The 20,142-nt window shown below is 38.8% G+C and overlaps 1 protein-coding gene and 1 long non-coding RNA gene across 6 annotated transcripts in view; one reads left to right on the top strand and one right to left on the bottom strand.

The window, feature by feature from the left end:
- The window catches only part of RERG (RAS like estrogen regulated growth inhibitor), a 91,400-nt gene extending 79,887 nt beyond the window's left edge, over window positions 1-11,513 (top strand). For 3 of the 4 annotated variants that reach the window (XM_010946474.3, XM_074357794.1, XM_074357793.1), the window contains 3 exons: window positions 1,108-1,164; window positions 8,138-8,211; window positions 9,773-11,513. In XM_010946474.3, the coding sequence (XP_010944776.1) occupies window positions 1,108-1,164; window positions 8,138-8,211; window positions 9,773-10,180 (539 nt within the window). In that variant the 3' untranslated portion in view covers window positions 10,181-11,513. The remainder of the gene's footprint in view (window positions 1-1,107; window positions 1,165-8,137; window positions 8,212-9,772) is intronic. The other variant, XM_074357796.1, reaches the window with a different exon arrangement.
- A 3,053-nt stretch (window positions 11,514-14,566) lies between these two features.
- Window positions 14,567-20,142, bottom strand: part of LOC123614471 (uncharacterized) — a 38,280-nt gene continuing 32,704 nt past the window's right edge. For both annotated transcript variants that reach the window (XR_012504070.1, XR_006721881.2), the window contains exon 4: window positions 14,567-18,917. This is a non-coding gene — a long non-coding RNA (uncharacterized LOC123614471). The remainder of the gene's footprint in view (window positions 18,918-20,142) is intronic.

Below are 20,142 nucleotides of genomic sequence, written 5' to 3'. Positions count from 1 at the left end.
ATTTTTAAATGATAAAATACAGTAGACGTTGATTCTTCAGTTAGGGTCAGTGGCATCCCAGGGAGACCATGGAGGGTCTTCAGAGGGCTGGTGACCCTGGTGAAATTACATGCTAAACTATAATGTATATACATTTTTCCAGGGAAAGGGTCCTAAGCTTTCATTCTGTTTTTAAAGTATCTGAGATACTCTCCTCCAAAAAATATTTTCAAAAGATTAAAAACCATTGTTTTCAATTATAATACAAACATAAGAAAATATTCAGCATGTGTCCCATCAGTTCTGAGGGTAACAGAATCCACCTGTCTCAACGCTGCTCTTTCTCTAACTCATCTTCTAGTTAAATATTATCCAGATGGCCTAGGCTTTAAATTTAGCTTGGACAATGGATAAATTACAGGCTCTGGAAACAGCCTTCTTGGATTCAATTCCTGACTCAGGCACCAACTAACTAGGTAAGCTCAGTTAAATGAGTTAACGTCTCAGACCCTCAGTTTCCTGATCTGAAAAATGGGGTCAATCCTAGCAAGTGCCTTGTAGGGATGAAGTGGGGGTCGAGGAGGCCATGCAAGTGAAGTGCTTAGCATCATTCCCGATCTTGATCCTGACTGTAAATGCTTCATAAGCATTACTTTTGAAGGGCTTTAATGAATCACCAATAAAACCCCTAATTTTGAACATTTTTAAAATACAAATATCTTTTCATTACAGTCAAAATGGTTACATTTTAACTCGCCTTTCTCAATCATTATCAGTATTCAAACTTTAGACACCCATGTTGTGATGGTTTATGGCTGAATGCATTGTTTTGCTAAAAATTGTATATGTGAGCATTTTCACATTGCAATATTTTCAACCTTGTGACTAAAGGAATAAATCTAAACTGTTCATGAATGCTCAGTAAACCATTAAAACGTTACACCAATTTTTAGGCCACAATATGGAATTTTAAAAGTACTTGAATAAACATAAATAAATCTATTAGATTTACATGACAAAGAAATATAAAACACATGTAGTTGTATGGCTATTTCTCTTTCCTTACAGGGGTAAGAATGCTGAGAAAATTAACAGATTTGATTGAAATGTTGCTCTTTTTTTCCACAGCTCTTGTAGTGAGATTTCTGACCAAACGCTTCATCTGGGAATATGATCCCACCCTCGGTAGGTCAAATTTTGTTCCATCCTCCTCTCAAGTCAAAGTTTATGACCCAAAAGAGAGAATGACATTTTCTGTTGCCATATTTTTAAAGCATCTTGCAGCTGTTTTGGAAGCGCTTTGTCAAAGAAGCCCTGTAAGCAGGCGGTTGTGTGTTGCACATCATCTGTGCTTAGAATCCTACGGGATTTCAGTGCAGAGATGAGGACGTCAGGTTAAACCGGAGACAAGAGGGAGTGGGTACAACGTGATGCTCTTCCATCAGGAAATGTAGCATCATCCTAATGGGAGAAGGAGGCTACAGTGGACATGGCTCATTTGGTGTGGGAGAGAATGGCATGGGGACGAGAGTGTAACAGTGAAATAAAGCTTGTGAATGCTCCTTTTGGGAAAATGCATAAATAAAAATAAACTATGTTTCTCCTCGACTTCTCTCTAAGGAATCTCATTCAGCCTATTTAAAAAATGTTTTTTAAAGTAGTAAAAATTGATCTCTGTGGATCTTGAAAGCAGCAATAACGTTGATGGGTAAAGTATTCATCACGTATTTTTTTCATAGTCCAAAGCAGAGCACTTAATAGTCATCTATTTAGTTCCCTTCTTCAAAATTACACTGCAAATTCATGGGTTCCAAATTAAGCTAAGATTTTACTCTGAATTAAGCCTCTGAGTTTTTGTTTGTTAACGCTTCTGAACCCCCGTTGGTTTTGTAAAAGTCAACAACTTTGAAATACAGAGGAAGAGGGAAAGATGTGCCTCACGTCATGACTGGGCACAGTGCCCCAGAGCGAGCTGGCCTTGCTGAGAATGATGAAATGGGCAAAGATGATTCCCCGTTGGTTTTTTGGTTCTTTGTGCCTGATTATCACTATAAGTTTACATACATTTACTTTAAAAGGGCGTTTTTCTTTCCCCTTGTGCTCCTTCCATTGCTTTCACTCATTCATTCAACAAATATGTATTAAATGCCTCCTCTGTGTCGGATTATTCTAGGTCCTGGGGCTAAATCAATAGAACGAGATAGCATTGGCTTTTGTTGAAATTACAGTCTAGTGAAGAGAGAAAAGTCGATAAGCAAATAAATACATGTCAAATAGTGATAAGACTGTGACGGGAAACTGAACAGGGAAGATGACAGACAGTGAGCTTGTATTTTATTTAATTTTTAACTCTTTAATCTATGGAACTTATTTTAGTGAGAAGTACAAGGAGAAGACCCAACATTTTTTCCAAATAGTTGACTAACTGTCTCCCTATTATTTATTAATAATACTTTCACTGCTTTAAATGCTACCCTTTTCTTATAGGTGGCATCATTTTCACCAGGATGCAATTCTAGATTTGCTTTTCTCACCCAATGCCAGTACAGCACTCTTTTGATAATTGTATGTTGTTTAGACCATGTTGGTACCCAGGAGAGAAAGCCTTCCTTCTTTACTTTTTTACAAAATTATCTTGGCCATTATCTCTAATTCATTCTTCCAGGTCAATTTTTAAAACTATCATAATATGACGTAATTTGGATTAGAATTGCATTAAAACTATAAATTACTTTGGGAAGATTCACATCTTTATGATAATCTTTTAATCTAAAAGAGTAACATGCCTACATGCAATTCATTTGTCTTTACTTCTCTGTTTTTCCTTTTAAATAGAAAGTTTTTCAACATCAATAATTTGTGACCTTTGTTCAGTATTGCCACCGTCTAATCTTAAGATGATATATTTGGATCTAAAAATACATTTGCTTTAAAAAAAATCATTTATTATCTATTGTTTGCACGACCTAAGTAAATGCTTACTCTTCTCTTGTATTTTTATTACTTATATAAGCTTTATAAAGGTTATTGTCCATGAGAATCTTAATGATTTATGGGAGTTCAATAGAAAAATGCTAATTTTATTTAGCTGTACCAGTACCTCTCAACAAAAGACTAAGCTTATTAAAGATGATCTCATAAAATTTTTGAGCTCTCTCTGAATATGTTCCAGTAACTAACGTTACTTTTTAATTAGTCTTAGGTGAACCACTGTCCCTTTTGTTTCGTCCATTCTGAAAAGCAACTGCTAATAATAGAAATCTCCTGCATCAGTTACTTGTAACGCAGGCTTCTTGCACTGAGCACGATGAAACATTATTGCATGACCTTGTACGGTGCTGCTCAAAAAGAATTGCAGCTGCTGAGCAACAAGAGTGCTCATCAGACTTCAGGGGTAGCAGGTCTATGACTCACTCTCGGGGGAGGTTTGCATTTATTCACCCTGGATACTGGATACCTGCGTGTGCGCGCGCACGTGTTACTAGAAGTCACGCAAGTTCTAGCTTACACGAATTCCCAATCCATTTGATTCAAGACAAACCAGACATTTCCTAGGCTTAACTTCGTACTATTACAGTTGCAACACCACCACCAGAGAGGAAAACTACCTGAGAAAGCAAAGTGGTGTATTTGCGAAAAAAATGTTAGTTTTGAATTCTGAATTCAGAGCCTTCCTCAAAATCATGGTGCCATGTATCAACCTGTAACAGAATTATTGCTCCATAAGAAGCTGGAGATGATGAACACCATTCAGCATATTAACAACATCGGAATATCTATTACTCTGAAATAATTCTGTAAAGAAAATTCTTGCTAGCAAGTGTTTCCCAAACTTTTAGATTTCGGTGTTTTCTGTCTTTTTAAGAAGAGGAACTATCATAGAAATTCCAGTTAAGATGCCAGGCTCAGAGGGCGAGGGAGAATTACACTCACATTCTGCTGGCACTTACATTTCATAAAAGAAGGAAGTATTTTTAACATCCATATGTTTTGAAGGATATAATCTAAGAAAAAAGTTCTATCTTTCTCAAGGACAGTTTTAGTTCTCCTTACATGTTTCTCATTTTGCTGTGGACCAGTGAAATCTTTGTCAGAGGCCAGAGCTGGCCTGTGAATTGCATTTGAAAACTGCCACTGAAGCCCTGTAGGGTTTTGGACTTAGACCATCGAACCAGGAAAACCCTCTGACTGATGGTGGTGGCGGCAATGTTCTGGTTGTAGAATGACAGCTGCCCGTGTTCTGATTAGATTCCCAAAAACAAAACTGAATCTCTACCTCCAAGAGTCATGTTAGTTATCCTCTGAAAATGCTGATGATCGTGGCAGAGAACACAAATAAGGCTTAGATTATGTCCAGTTGTGTGTTTGTGTGTGCTTGTGTGTCTGCGCCGATGAGTGTGCGTTGGGGGCATTTGGAGGGGAAGAGAGGGACTGTATCTCAGCACTTGTCACTGCCACTCCTACTTGGGGGGGCACCTTGCTCTGTGTTTGAATGGGTTATGGTGTCTCCATTTGGTTAGTAAAGGCTCAGACCGGAGTGAGGGTAGGAACTGGGAGACACACTGGATCCACTGGTACTTTGATTTTGTGATTGTTTCTTCCTTCCTGCATTACAGTTCCCTCTGCTGGGAAAGGCTCACCCTAAGAGAGAGACACACCCAGAACACATTTTCTCAACTGGATACTAAAGCAGAGGTGCTTAGCCAACTCACAGAACTATTTAATATCGTCACAGCAAGGAACTTTGAGATCGTCATTTGGCAAATAAAGAAATAAATCCAATGAAGTAAATTTATCCCAGATTACGTGGCTAGTTTGTGGTTAGACCAGCACTAGAATTCAAGTCAGTACAATTTCCACTCTAGCATAAATCAACATTACTATCTGTTGTCGTTACTGTACTGGCCAAAAGTCCGTATTAATACCCTGAAATTTGCAAAAGAGCTAAATTAGTAGGAGGATTAATCAGATACAATATCCCTCTGAGCATCAACTTCTCTTAGTATACAAAATGTGCTTCTCCTCATAAAGAGGCACGGAAACATGCATCTCTCTTATCCAGTGAACTTTACGTGGATAATTGAATATGCCTAATTCCATTTTGAAATGAATATTGATTTTACAGTATACAGTATTTCGGTTCAATTAGAAGTATCTCTTAAACAACCATCCCCCCTACTCTTCAAGAAAAAAAGAGTCAAAATCATCATTTTCTGTGAGCATGAACAAAAAGAAAAGTGCTTCCGCCCTCTAAGCACATACATGTTTTTTCCTTATGTTTTGGAATCAGCAGTAGAGTTTAATTCCAAAAGTACTCAGTACACTGTGTTAGAATTCTCTTCGGAAAAGCTAGCACGTGGATGTACAACAGCTCGCCTCTGTCAGCAACACGTCCACTGTTTTACATGTAGACATGGGTTCCTAATGCAAAAGAGAAGAGACTTAAAGAAAAAAATAGTTGACATGGCATGAAACCATATTCAGCTTGGACCGAATCACCGCTGCCACCCGCTGCTCTGTCTGTGGCCAACATTCCCTCATTTCCTGCCTCTCATCATTTTCATTTCAGTTAACAAACAGCCAAAGAATCACACAACTTCATACTATTTTCATTATATTTTATTTCCCCCCTCCTGTGGCTTTCTGTGGTTGAAATACATATACTATTCATCATGGAAGCAACTGAGAAAAATGGCCCTGTCTGTCAGACAACTTTTGGTGCAAAGAGATGGACTGGAGCCCAGAACTCTGTTTTCCAGGCTCCAGGGCTGATGCCAGTCCTTTTAAAAAGGAAGGCATTTTAAGAACAGTTTTTGTTCAAATGGTAAGTAGTATTGCTTGCTATTATATATTTTTTGAAAAAAATATATTGGATTATATTTTTTTGAATCTATGTTCAAGAATGAAATGAGCTATGATGTTTTTTCTTTTTTCTCTTCTTATTACTTTTGTAATACTTCTCGTTGGAGTTCATGCAATGCCCCATAAAAGGAATTGGGTAGCTAGCCTTTTTTTTTTTTTTTTAATTTCCTGTAACATCTTATTTAATGTTTAACAGAAATCTTCTATTAAGCCAATTGAGTGTAGTTTTTTATGATAAAGAGAAATCTACAATTAGCATTTACATTTCCTTGCTGGCTATTGATCTAGTTAAGTGTTCTATTTCTCATTGTATCAGTCTCTTCATTTTTTTTCCCTCCGGAATTTATCAGGGTGTGAAATTTGTTTGGTATACAGTTCATAATATTATTTTATTTTTATTTCATCAGAATGTGTAATTATTTCCTCTTTTTATGCTAAATTTTGCTTGATCTCACCTTCTCTCTTAATTTACTAGTCAGTACTGCCAGATTTTTACCTCTCCCACCCTCCCTACTTGTTTTGTGTGTTTTTTTTAATTTTTCAAGCCCCATGCTTTGGTTTTGTTAACCTTATCTAATTTTTTCTGCTGTTTTCTCTTTTACTTCTTTCCTTATATCTTCTTGGATTTATTCAGTTTTCCTCTTCTAATTTTTTTTTTCTCTTATTCATTACTTTTTGTGTTTTGAGTTTTTTTAGTGGAGCTACTGGGGATTGAACCCCGGACCTTGTGCATGCTAGGCCTGTGCTCTACCACTGAGCTACACCCTCCCCCTCCTCGTGTAATTTGTTGAATTGAATATTTTACTCACTTTTTTCTGTTCTTTTTATTACATCATCATTTGCAATAAGACAAATACATTAGCTCCCTCAAACCTGCCTCTGGTCTCTTCCCCACCTCCACCCTGGTACTTTGGTATCATCTAGAATTGTAATTCTAGATTGATTTTGCTGTAGTTTTGTTGGTTTTCTTGACTCCATTAAGATCTTGAATTCGGTTTAGGTACTGAGAAGTCCTGTGTCGATCTGAGTCACATGCTTTTGTAGGAGCTGTGCTTTTTTCCTCTAGATCCTTCCAAGTTTTCCTCTTTGCCATTAATATCCTTAAACTTTGTTGTAATCGGTTGAGGTACGGGACTTCTTTCCTTGTGTGTCCTGCTAGTCCTTCTGATCTGATGTTGTTCAATGCCTCTCACCCTGGGGCATTCTCAGTCATTACAGCCTCAAATACTTCCCACCCCTCTATGTATTTTATTCTCTCTTTGAAGTTCATTTTATAAGAGCAAGTAGCATGACTATTTCTGTCACCCATACCTCTTACATTTTACTGTCACATTTTCCTTCTTACCATTTTCCTGGAACTTTTCTGGGAGGGTCCTTCAGCCTAAACTGCATCAACGCAGTCAGTCATTTATCGAGCGCTTTATGTCAGTTGTTTTAGCTTCCGTCTAGAGCAGCACCAGTTGGCATTTACTTTAACCCCTGGTTTCCATTTCATGTGGTCAGGGACATGCCCAGAGCCACCTAGGCTCTTGTCCCTGCTGACTTCTCACCCCAGCAGAGCCTGGGGACCACTCCGATGTTAACCTACCAGCCTCCAGCCTCCAGCTCGTACTGAGCTGCTGGCACTCTTCTACCTTGAAGAGATAACATGAACAAGAGAACTCTGCTTTGTCCTTTCTCCCCTCCATGCTGCCCAGACCCCCTCTACTTTGGGTAACTGTTCCTCCCCCAACCCCCAAACAGTAGGGTCCAACCACCTTCTACTGCCCCCCAGGTTCCCCATAGCTTGACACAGTCATGTTTCACACGGAGAGTCTCCACTTCCCTCTAGTGTTTATCACATTTCTAGGGTTGAGGTCTGGAAGTGAGTAGCTCGTCTATATTCCGCCTTGTTAGGAGCAGGAATTAACATGGTTCCAGGAACTGGATTTTCTGGGGTATCAAGGTAGAACACACTTGGTGGGAGTCACTCCCTCATTTTAGGATGTGGAGGCCTCACTTTAGCAGGAAGAGAACATCAGGAAGCTAGCCTCATAGAAGAATAAAGTAAGAGGCAAAGAGACTCTCCCACGCTACATCCCGGACACCTGCAGCTCTCGTATTAGGACCTGTCACTTCCAGGCGCTCCCAGGGTACAGAGCTGGCACAGATTCTTCCACCTCCTCCCTCTCCTTCCTAAAATGACCATTCCCTTATGCTCGAAAAACAGACATACTCTTGTGACTAATCTGTAATTTTAAGGGTCAAATTAAATCATGCACTTATTTTTTACCTTTTTTTTCGCTCATTCCCTCAGAATCAACCTACCGACACCAAGCGACCATTGATGATGAAGCTGTCACCATGGAGATACTAGATACTGCTGGTCAGGTGAATAAGGAATCCAGCTAAAATATAGCTTGGGTCAAATAAAAATGAAACACACATAATACGAACAAAATTAAGACATTGTCCTACAGTTAACTAATGATGCCTAAAGTCTTTTTTTACTTAACTATCTAGTCATTTTATGTATTAACCTATTTGCAGCAGCCTGTGTATGCTTCCTTATGTGAATTACCCGGTACTCCGAGAGGGTTTTGAAAATACCATAAGATTCACGTGATATCATCTAGAATGAAATTGCCCACCTATATTTGGGAAGATCACAAGATATTAATAGGCTTGTATGGTTAAATGTGTGTTGGAATGCTCTGATCAAGTTAAACAGGTGTCTTTACCAGAGAAGTTCTGAGAGCCTTTTTATATGCTCATGTATAAGGTGAATCTTTAAGAAATTTACTATATATTATATTCCAAACTTATATGACCTCAGAATCTTTTTTCAGAATATTTTTAGGACTCTCTCCTGTAATATTCTTTCCAAGCCTCACCAGATCTGACTGAAAATTTGAGCCACATCATTGAACAATTGCAACTTACTTAAAAAAGAAGCTAATATAAATTTGCTTTGCAGCTAGTCAGTTTGGAAATCATAAACAGATTTGTAGATAGGTTTGGTTCCCAAGAATGGGTGTGACGACTAAGAATGAGAGTTAGGAAGCTGAATGATTTCATGGTGCTTTTCAGTGACTTAGGATCCCAAGAAGATTTGAATTAAAGTATTTAATCCAAGAAATATTCTTGTAGCTAATTATACACTTTCCCTTCTCATCACTACCTGCTTCCTGTATATGCTCTCACCTTCCACCCAACACTGATTCCAAAGAGAGAGGCCACAGGGAAGAACATGCCGGCAGAAGTTACTTGAACCCATAAAGACGATGCATTTTCAAATCACTCATGCTACCTTCTTAGGAAGGACTCATCACCGTATTTGAGAATTACTTCAAATGAGTTTCTCTCATTAGTATGACTGCATAATATTTGGGCTGTTGAGATAAAAGGAAAAAAAAGCCAAATCCCCTGGCGTTGAGTTTGACTCTCCATACGATTTTTCACTTTTTCTTTTCTGCCCTGGTGGCTAATTATCTCTAATCTGAAGAGAGAAGATTAAAAAACAGAAATCAAAACAAAATCAAAACAGTTTCAGTAAGCTGTGCCTCTGATTCTGATCTCCAAAGGGTGGGGTAGGGTCTACTTGTCTGTTACCTATTTGCCAATTCTTTAATTGTGATAAAAGTCTCAGAGCCAATGTGCTCAACTAAGAGGATAATTTATTTACAGTTCTGGGGATTACAGATTTCATGATGTGGCAAGAAAAAATTAGAAGCTGAAACTTAGTGTCTAGGCAGTTAGACAATTTTTAGTTCCCTAAGTAATGCTTCTATTCCAAACTGAGAAGGTAAGCTTATACAGGCAGACTGCCAAGAGACTTTAATGACATTGAATATAAGGACTAGTAATTAAGGGATCTCGGTTAGCATTTGCAACGTCCATATGTTGCAATTACTTCCAGGTCTTCTGACTGCTGTTTTTTCCTTGCTGATAGGAAGACACCATTCAGAAGGAAGGACACATGCGATGGGGAGAAGGCTTTGTGCTGGTCTATGACATTACTGACCGGGGAAGTTTTGAGGAAGTCCTGCCACTTAAGAACATCCTGGATGAGATCAAAAAGCCCAAGAATGTGACTCTCATCTTGGTTGGAAACAAAGCTGACTTGGACCACTCCAGACAGGTTAGTACAGAGGAAGGGGAGAAGCTGGCCACAGAATTGGCCTGTGCTTTTTACGAGTGTTCTGCCTGCACCGGAGAAGGGAACATCACCGAGATATTCTACGAGCTGTGTCGAGAGGTGCGGCGCCGGAGGATGGTCCAGGGCAAGACGAGGCGACGCAGCTCCACCACCCACGTCAAGCAAGCCATTAATAAGATGCTCACCAAAATCAGCAGCTAGGCAGCTCTGTTCTTGGGAAGGCCTTGCGCAGGTGGGTCAGGTCATTGGAAACATTTTCTTGCTTTTTGTTTCTCCCCCCAAATAAAATACTCCATTCCTTGTTCTGACTCTGGGCAATGTCTGGGCTTCCCATGGGTCCCAGCCTCCCATATGTTGGGAAGTTATCGAGTGTTTTAATGCCATTTCAGTCCTGACAATCTCTCCTTTTCCTGCTTGAATAAAATGCTCTTTACTGCAATTTGAATATGTAATCGCCAGATTCTGAAATGGCTGGGTTCGTAAAGCTATTTTTAGGCACCTTCACCTTGCTTCAGTAGGTTAAAGTCTTTTCAAAGGCATTTTAAAATTCCATTCCTTGTCAAAGTCTACAAATGATCACCTTAGAAGTCTAAGATGATAGAAAATACAGTGAAAACACGGGAAGTATGGCTGAGAGGTAGGACCAAGGAATAGAGTCTTAGTTCCTATTTGAAGAGATTTTCTGAATTATCTTAAATCATCTAGTTGTTTTTTTTTTTTAAACCCTTGCTTGGTTCTTAAATTCAAACATGTTCTCACAAAGTTTTCCATTGTCCTAGAGAGTTTCATTTCAGTTTGAGTTGGTTCTCTCCATGATCTATTGATTACTGCACCCTAATTCTTCTTCTGTGGCTCCAATAAAATTTAATTATTACAGAGACAACAGGGGCCCCTCAATTCAAATCCTGCTAGGCCAGTTCTCACCCAGCCCAGGGTGATGGAAAGACAATAGGAAACTTTTCACCAAATCCTGACTTAACTGAATGCTAACAGAGGATTTAGAATTAGAGGTGGCTCATTCATTTCTCTCCTTACTTATCATTTTAGTAGAAAGACAACATTCCAAAATACAGGAACATTAAGAATGAAGCTTAGCAACCCTTCTGTTGCGAAGCCCAGGCTCTGTTCGAGGCACAGTAAGAAGAATTAGCCTCTGATTCATTAGGTTGGCTCTGAGGCTTCTAATATTTTGGATAAATTAATTCACTTAGGAGAATTCAGAAAAGAATGAGTGATTAAAGTTCACTATACCTGAATAAATGTGTACAAAACAGATTCTTTTATTGTGAAAGTACAGTCAATAACTGATAAAGCATTATGGTTCTTTTTTTCCCCTGTTATGCCCCCATATATCAAGATTTGGGCACTTTATTTTAGAAGAAAATATATATCTTTTACATATGTGCGTATTTATAAATGCATAGATATATGTATAAAAATTTGTAAGAGTTGGAGGCTTTAATTCACCAATGCATTTGGACAACTTGTTGTAACTGACTATTTTATGTGACTATAATAAAAAGCATAATTTTCACGTTCTGTCACATTCGGGCAGTCTTTCTTGCGATAACGGGAAAAGTTTGTGATTTTAGGAGAGACCTCAGGAGACAGCTGGATTGCAGAGTTGACGAATCAGTGAATGTGATATAAAAAACAAGCACCTGTTCATCATAATAGCTACTATTTTTACAGTGCTAACGTTGCTGTTTTAAACACCATATGCATGGTCTTATTTTCCCACAATACCCTATGCAAGAGATAGTGTTACATTCATGGCTGTAAGGATGAAAATACTGAACCACGAGGGAAAACAAGTCTGCACAGCTATTTAGTGGGTGGAGCCAGGATCTGCACCCAGAGAGGCAAAGTCGGACTGCTTAGTCCTTACTATTACCCGCTTAGAGTATGTTAGTGGACTGAGATACAGCTTGTGTTTTTGAGCTGTTGGAATGAAGACATAAGAAGGAGAAAATTTAGGAAATTTAAGACTTCATTTAGAAAATGAAGACTCGCTTTATTTTTGCTTTTATTTCTTTATGAACAAATATTTACAGACAAACTGGACATAAAACTTGACACATGTTAGTCCATTTGATGGTTTCTGAGCTGAATCTTGAAGAACACAATTGACCCTTAAACAACACAGGGGGTTAGAGATGCTGACTATTCACGCAGTCAAAAATCCGTGTGTAACTTATGACTCTTCCAAAACTTAACTACTCATAGCCTACTTGTTGACCAGAAGCCCAGCCAATAACATTAACAGTCTCTTAACACATATTTTGTATATTAAATGCATTATATACTGTATTCTTACATAAAATAAACTAGAGAAAAGAAAATGCTATTAAGAAAATCGTAAGGAAGAGAAAAGGCATTTACAGTACTGCACTGTATTTATCCACACTGTAAGTTCGTATCATGTTTATAAGATGAATCGTCTGTCAATAACCTACATCAATATTGTCTTATATGATACAAAACACTGTAGAGGTTATACGTATTACTAACACTGACATCAAAAATGAAAAGATCGTGTGAAAGAAATTCGTATTTCTTTACAGATATAACAATTCATGCACTGATAACAAAGAAGCAGCAACATGATTGCTTTCTGGTAGCCTGGTATAATTGATAAGAGTGTTTCCCGGTAGCCTGGCCTATACACCAAAGAAAGAATAGTTATAAAACTTGTATGCCATACGGTGTTACAGGTATATTTATAAAACAGTATTAGAAACAACATTGCATTTTTTTAAGAAACCACTTGCCCATAATGATAGGCTGACACATAGTTTCTTCAATGAGAGAGAGAGGTATATCGTACTGTAATGTAATTCTTTGAAAACAAAGTTATAAAATGGTAAGAAAACTAACGCATTATTAATTTTACATGAAATATCATTCACCTTATGCCTGTGTAAGGATAGACTAGTATCTACCTATGTTTTATCCATTCATGACATACCTAACTTTTACTTAATTTGATATTTCCAGGCTATGTCTTTTCTTTACAAGTTTTTCCAAATTGAGACAAATCTCCAAAAATTTTTTCCAATATATTTATTGAAAAAAAATCCACCTATAAGTGGACACACGCCATTTAAACCTGTGTGGTGCAAGGGTCAAATGTACATATACAAGTTTTCCAGGAAACAAAGTTGGCGAAAATACCCAGGCAAAAGAAATAGTGTGGAACCAAAAAATGGAGACATGAAAGGTGGCGGTAAGTGTAGTAACTAAAAAGAGTTTAGAGAGCCACCTGTCACTCTTCAGGAAGAAAACGGAAGGGAAGCCGAGAGAAGGCATTAAAAGAAAGAAAAAGGATAAGGGGTTTGGAAGTAAGAAAAAAATGTCAGAAATTCATAAAACTGCAAGTTTTGGTAACTAAGTATTAAAGGACTAAGTAAATCAGTTAGCTGTGATTCATTTTCAGTAATGTCCATTTAGACAGGATAGGGAAAATGAAGGCAGAGTGAAATTGCTTTTACAATGTTGTCATCTTCTAGAATCACATTCTCTCATGCTTATACTCAGGGGTGAAACTCAGCCAGTTCCTATTAAGAGTAAGCTCCTAAGGAGACACAGTGCAGTACCCGGATGCCATCCTACATCAAACACTAAGGTGAAATGTACAGCCACCAACACCAGCAACTTCCCGAGACGTATGCATACAAATCCAGACCTGTTAAAACATACAATCACTGGCAAAAGTCCCATCTGGTAATTACAGAAGAACACGAGATTGCACAGCTACAAATTAGTTACTCCTCTCATGCCTCAAGCTTCTCCACAAATGAATATTATAAACAAGTTGGGTTTTTTCAAACTGTTTTAATGATGGAAACCTGCGTGTTCTTGAATCATAATGATGGGTTGTCAGCACCACACCACCACTACCAACACTTGCTGTTTGGAATTGATTCTCTTTCCAGAGTCAGGGGACTTTTTTTCTGTGTGTTGTGTTTATACTCATGTACCTCACAGAACTGAGAGAAGGGCCCCATTAGTCAGGACTTTGCTTTTAAATAATATGTATAATACTTACATACACATAGATAAACACACTTTGTGTTCTAAGTACAGTACCAACCAAGCTTTCTTATTAAAACAGCCTATGTTCACTTTGAGGATAAGAAAGAAGCCAGTTCACTTGGCCAGATTTAATCAGAATAAAGTTGAATTCAGTTGTCCTGAGCTGATGACTTACTAGGAGAGTCTAAGAAAAAAAAATGAAATAAATAGTTTTACTCCATAGGTTTGACATGCTACATTTAGCAAATTCAGTATTCCCATATATATGAGTCTGGTTTTTGACCATTTCATTGGTCTGTTTGTCTCTTCAGGCTCTAGAACCATACATAGCATTTTAAAAACTGAGCTTGATTATGTTATGTTATAATTACTCCTGTTACAGCATGCTTTTCTGTAAGAGAATATATGATCTTCCAAAATCTTTTTGTTTTTGGCTTTTAAAATTTGGATTGAAATGTGTCTTGGAGTAACCTTTGGGTTGATCTTGCTTGGAGTCCTTTGCGCTTCCTGTAACTGGGGGTACATATCTCTCCCAAGATTTGGGAAGTTTCAACCATTATTACTTTAAATCATCTTTCTGCCCCTTTCTCCATTTATTCTCCTTTTGGAACTCCCTTGATGTAGATGCATGTTGTCCCATAATTCACAGGCTTTCTTCACTTTTTAAATAATTTGTTGTCCCTCTAACTGGCTAACTTCAAATGATCTATCTTTGAGTTAGCTGATTATTTCTTCTGCAAGATGTCTGTTGTTGAAGCTCTGTACTGAATTCTTCAGTTCTGTCATTGTATTCTTTAGCTCCACGATTTCTGGCTGTTCTTTTTTACGGCTGCTATTTCTTAATTAAATTCATTTTGCTCATCCATTGCTTTTCGGATTTTGTTTAGTTGTCCACCTGTGTTCTCTTGCAGTTTATTCAGCTTCTTTAAGATGATCAGTGTGAATTCTTTGTCAGGCAAATTGTAGAAATCTATTTATTTGCTGGCCAGTTCCTGGAGCTTTTTTTAGTTTCCTTTGATGGTGTCATATTTGCCTAATTCTTTGTGATCCCTGTAGCCTTGCATTGGTATCTGTGCATCTGAAGGTGCAAAAACTGATTCCAGTCTTTACACACTGATTTTGGCAGGTAAAAACCTTTTCCTGTCTGTTTCCTAGGCTGATGGAATTACTTCCGGAATTCAGTCACGTTGTGTGGGAGCCAGTTACGAGGCTGTTGTTCGTTCTGCACTAGGGTTCACAGTAAACTTGCTGCCAAGGGCTTGGGCAGGCGGGAGTCCTGTCTAGTCCCTGAGTGGACGGGACTGCCGCCAGCACCTTGTTCAGGAGGGTGGCTCTGGGATAAGAGTCCACTGCAAGTTTCACAGTTGGGCCCTCAGATAGCAGCCCTGTTGTGTGGTAGGCATGACTCTCACCACTTCTCTGGGAACGCTGCATCCTGGTCACTGGATGGGTCCCTGGGCGGACAGGACCAACCCCAGCTTGTGACTGAGAGGGGCTGGATCTGAATCCAGGGTTGTTTCAGGTTCCACAACCAAGACTGCTGTCTGCAGACCTGGCTCTGGAGCCACAGATGGGTTTACCTCCCACCAGGTCCCTGGGTGGCTGGACCAGTCCTTGACTATGGATGGAAGGGCTGGAGCCTAGTATGGGTCCCTTTCAGGATCTACTAAGACACAGATGTGAGTGTTTCCCACCCGGTCCCTGTGCCAACAGGACTGCTTGCAGCTGTGGCTGCTAGGGGCTGGTATCAGGCCTTTTCAGGATCTCTCGGGGTACACAGACAGTGGACCCCATTGGCTCACTAGGCCAGGGGCACTACTCATGGACTTTGGCTGGAAAGGGCTGGAGCTAAGCGTGAGGCCCTTTCAAGATCTCTGAGAGGGCAGACAGGAGTATCTCCTGGACTGGCAGGTCTGCTGGCAGACAGCAGCTGTGACGGGGTTGGAGCCTAGTGTAGGGCCCTGTGGGTGTCCCAGGCACAGCCAGCCTGCCTCTTTTTGGGTCCCTCCCTCTCAGCTGCAGCACAGAGGGCAGGTCTGCTGGCACAGGGACCAGACGGGATACATTCCCATCTGTGCCACCAGGTACTGAAGGGACCCTGTACTTGGTTCCAGCTTCCTTACAACTGTAGTCTGCCAGCAGGCTTCAGAGCCAGGGTCCCCCCAGAAGACACTCCAATCTGTAACCCCAGAAGTTCAGAAAGGGCCCAGTTCTTGGCTCCAGCCCCTCCCAACTACAGTTCATGAACAGTCCTGCTGGCACAAGGACCCTGGTGTTATACCCTTTCAGGATCCCCAGGGGTGCAGACGGCAGTGTCTCACGCCTGGGCTCTGGCTGGGGATGGGCTAGAAGCCACTTACAAGGCCCTTTCAGAATTTATATTCTAACCAAGTTTGGCAGGTTTACTACCCCCAGGGCTCTCGGACTGTGACCAAGAGGGCCTGGGGCAGGTTCAAGGGCCACCTCTATTATCTGGTGCGCAGGTGGGTATAACTCCTCCAGGATCCTTTGGTGTGTGGTGTGAAACAGCAAAATCAAATTCCTGAAAAAGAGAACACTTTCAAAGCAGCCAAGCGTAGTGGGTAGTGGATGGACATACATGTGTACAATGGAACAAAGGATGGCAAAGTATAATTATATTTTGAAAGTAGGCACTGATAAGTTGAATTGAATATATTGTAAATCTTAGAATCACCGCTAAAAACAAAAACAAAATACAAAAAAATAAATGTAGCTAATTAAGTCAATAGTGTTTATAGAATGGAATCATAAATACTCAATTCAAAAGAAGGCAGGAAAAGAGGAAATAAAGGAACAAAGAACAGATGAGGTAAGCAGGAAACAAGAGCAAGATGGTAGCTGTAAACTTAATCCTGTCTGTAACTACATTGGCTGTAACAAGTGGGAGCAGACCACAGAGGAACACCAGCAACACTTCCAGGGTAGTGGAACTATCCTGTGTTAGGACTGCTATGCTGGTTATATGGCTACATATATTTTCTAAAGCTCATCAATTTGTAAACTTAAAATTGGCTTATTGATTGCATGTGAATCATATCTCAAAAATGCTGAGTAGGAAAAGAAATATATCTTTCAGTTGGGAATTCAGCATGGAGGGCCTGTCCAGGAAAGCCATCCTGAAATCTACTTAAAATAAATGTTCAGCGTCTCAGAATAGGTTTTTAATTTGCATCTTTTCTACTCAACAGAGTATCAATACTTTATTTTTAAACAGTTTCATTCAAATCCTCCATGTTCCTATAAAATTTCAGGCTCCCTAGCCTGACGTACCTCTGGTCACTAGCGACCCATTGCAAGTAACGGGACATTCTGTTCCCTGGTAAACCGAAAGTCCATTTTATCTTTCCTTAGGATCCGTGAATGAGTGCTTGGACTTACTGAGTTTGGGAGTGCATGTGTGTACATGTGTCTGTCTAATTTTTACATGTTTTATGAGAGAAGAAAATACTTTGGTTTATACAATGATGGAGTGTTTTTAAGAATAAAACCTGACTATTTAGTAATCTAGAGAAGTGCTTGCAGATGTCTTCTTAATGGTCCTTCATGATTTATGAGCTCTAATAAACACTGTCATTAAACTTTTGTTTTATCATCCTCTTCATCTTCTCACTGTTATGGGAAGCCAAGGGCTTATTGAGAAAAGTAAGGGAGGGTGCTGAAACAAATATAGGATATTGATTGCCTCCATTCCCTGAGCTTCTGAGTCAATCTATGCACTGGAAGTGTCCAGCTACAATTTATGTTCTTAACATTTGCTTGTAAATTGGCTTTGGGGGATGCTGAATGCAATTTCCCTGGAAAACAAAGTTATAAATCATATCAAGGTTCCCCAGCTTGTCCATAGCAGCCTGTTAACCCATAACATAGCATTTTTCTTGGTAAAAAATACATTAAATATAACATTTCAAAAAGGATAAATGTGTTTTCAGCATCCCCTCATCTCTCCCACACATCCTGGTGTCCCACTGTCCCTTGGACTCTTCACTATATATACTTTCTTTGGGGAGTGGGGCAAATTAGGAATTTTTAAAAAGGATGATTGATAACACAAACATATCTAACTGGTGATCTCAAAGAATAGAAATGCCAACAGTTAGAGAAGTAAAAGGAACTATTTTATGTAAAATAGAGGAAGGATATTTTTCAGAAAAAAGCATGCTTACACAGAAACGAGTACAGTTTATACAAACACACAAGAGACTAAAGGAACTTGGTGATTCTGTAATTCAACAGCCTTACAACTTTTTTGAGCCTATAGACTGCTACTAGTTTATCATTTTTAAAAAAGAAGATTTTGTTTCAAATGATTGGAAAAACAGCATGATTTCGGTTTGTTTTTTTTAATTGAAGTACAGTTACAATGTGTCAATTTCTGGTGTACAGCATGTCTCAGTCATGCATATACATACATATATTCTTTTTCATATTATTTTTCATTAAAGGTTATTATAAGATGTTGAATATAGTTCCCCAACAAGAAGAACCCAAATAGACTTACACCAAGACTTATTATAATTAAGATGGCCAAGGTTAAAGATAAAGAAATGATTCTAAATGCAGCAAGAGAAAAACAAAGAGTGAGTTGCAAGGGAACCCAAATACATAAAGCAAATACTAACAGCATGTTAATATAAGAAAAGCACCCATTCATTAATTCATCCAAGTATTTGCATTATGCTAATGAACGTTGTGAATCAGTAACTGTTAACTAAACTCACTTGGCTATGATGATGCCCCTCACAGAACTGGTGTTCTGCGAACTCTACTTTAGGAAGGAATGTTTTCATCGCATCTTCAAAGAAATTGCTTCCATCAGTATCGGAGCGTTCTCTGCTCTTCAGGAGGGTCCCTTGGTAGAATGTGCTGTCTCTTGGGAGTAGTCCTACCCCGTAAAAATATACTGTGAGCCATATATGGAAGGCACAGTTTTCTTTTTTTAATTTATTAGATTATTATTGGTTGTCTAATCTCCTTTAAAAGTAAAAAGAAACACATGTAATTCATTTTAAGGTATTGTATTTAACCCCATAGATCCAATATATTATCATTGCAACCTACAATCAATATGAAATTATTAATTCATGAAATAGTTCACAATCTTGTACTAAATCTTTGAAGGTCACTGTGTAACTTGTAGCATATCTCAATCTGGGCCAGCCATATTTTAAGAGCTCAATAGCCACACGTGGCTGGTGGCTACTGTATCGGATGGTGCAGTTTTAAAATAGTTTAACATCTATTGAGTCTTAATCTTCCTTTATTTTGAACAAATCCAGTCACTAAAAACTTGAAATTAGAATCCTAAAATTTTAGACGTGAATGTGTTCTTAGAAATCCTTTAAGGCAAGCCACTCGATTCTGTCACAAAGTAACAGAATAGCAATGGGACTGGAATGCAGATGACATTCTCCTGGCCCCTGATCTGCTCTACTGTTTTAAAATGGAAACATTAGGATTTGAATTTATAAAAAGAATTGCTGGCTTCACCTTAAAAAACAATCACTACAGAATTCCCCTTAAATTTTTTCCACCTCCTGAAAATATAATACATGATTCTTCAAAATAAAAAATCAGTTTGCAAACACATTTTCCAGACTTCATCTCCTGCATAAAGTGATACCACCTGCTCGTTTTGGGTGCCAAGCTAAAAACAGGGCATATTTTGTAGATTAAAGAGCAACTCTTGTCTGTTGCTACATTTTCATTGTATGAGGTACTTAAGTCAGCTTTACAAACAGATAATAAACTCGGCAGCCTTAGCCAAAGCAGTAATATGCTGGTCCTTCTCCATTTTTCTCAGGAGAAGGGGCATCCAGCTTCCATTCATCTGCTCAGCTTTTGTCCCTAAGCCAAATGATATCACTTAAAACTTGAATTTTTAAATTCACTTTGCAAGTTTTCTAGCCAACTTATTCTACTGGCCTTGGGGGAAAAAACAGAAATATGAAAAAAATTAAGACATTTAATAGGCAAATCGAGATTTAGTTATCTATGCAATCTTTATCAAACTATTTTTCAATGGAAAATTGGGGCATTTCACATCCACATTGGCCTTCTGCAAAAAGTGGGTCGTTAATTTTGCTGCCTTAGTTTTATTACTCTGATCT

Source organism: Camelus bactrianus, chromosome 34 (genome assembly GCF_048773025.1).
Source record: "Camelus bactrianus isolate YW-2024 breed Bactrian camel chromosome 34, ASM4877302v1, whole genome shotgun sequence".
NCBI lineage: Eukaryota > Metazoa > Chordata > Mammalia > Artiodactyla > Camelidae > Camelus > Camelus bactrianus.
The sequence above is the reverse complement of the archived record's forward strand: the minus strand, read 5'-3'. Positions and strand labels throughout refer to the sequence as shown.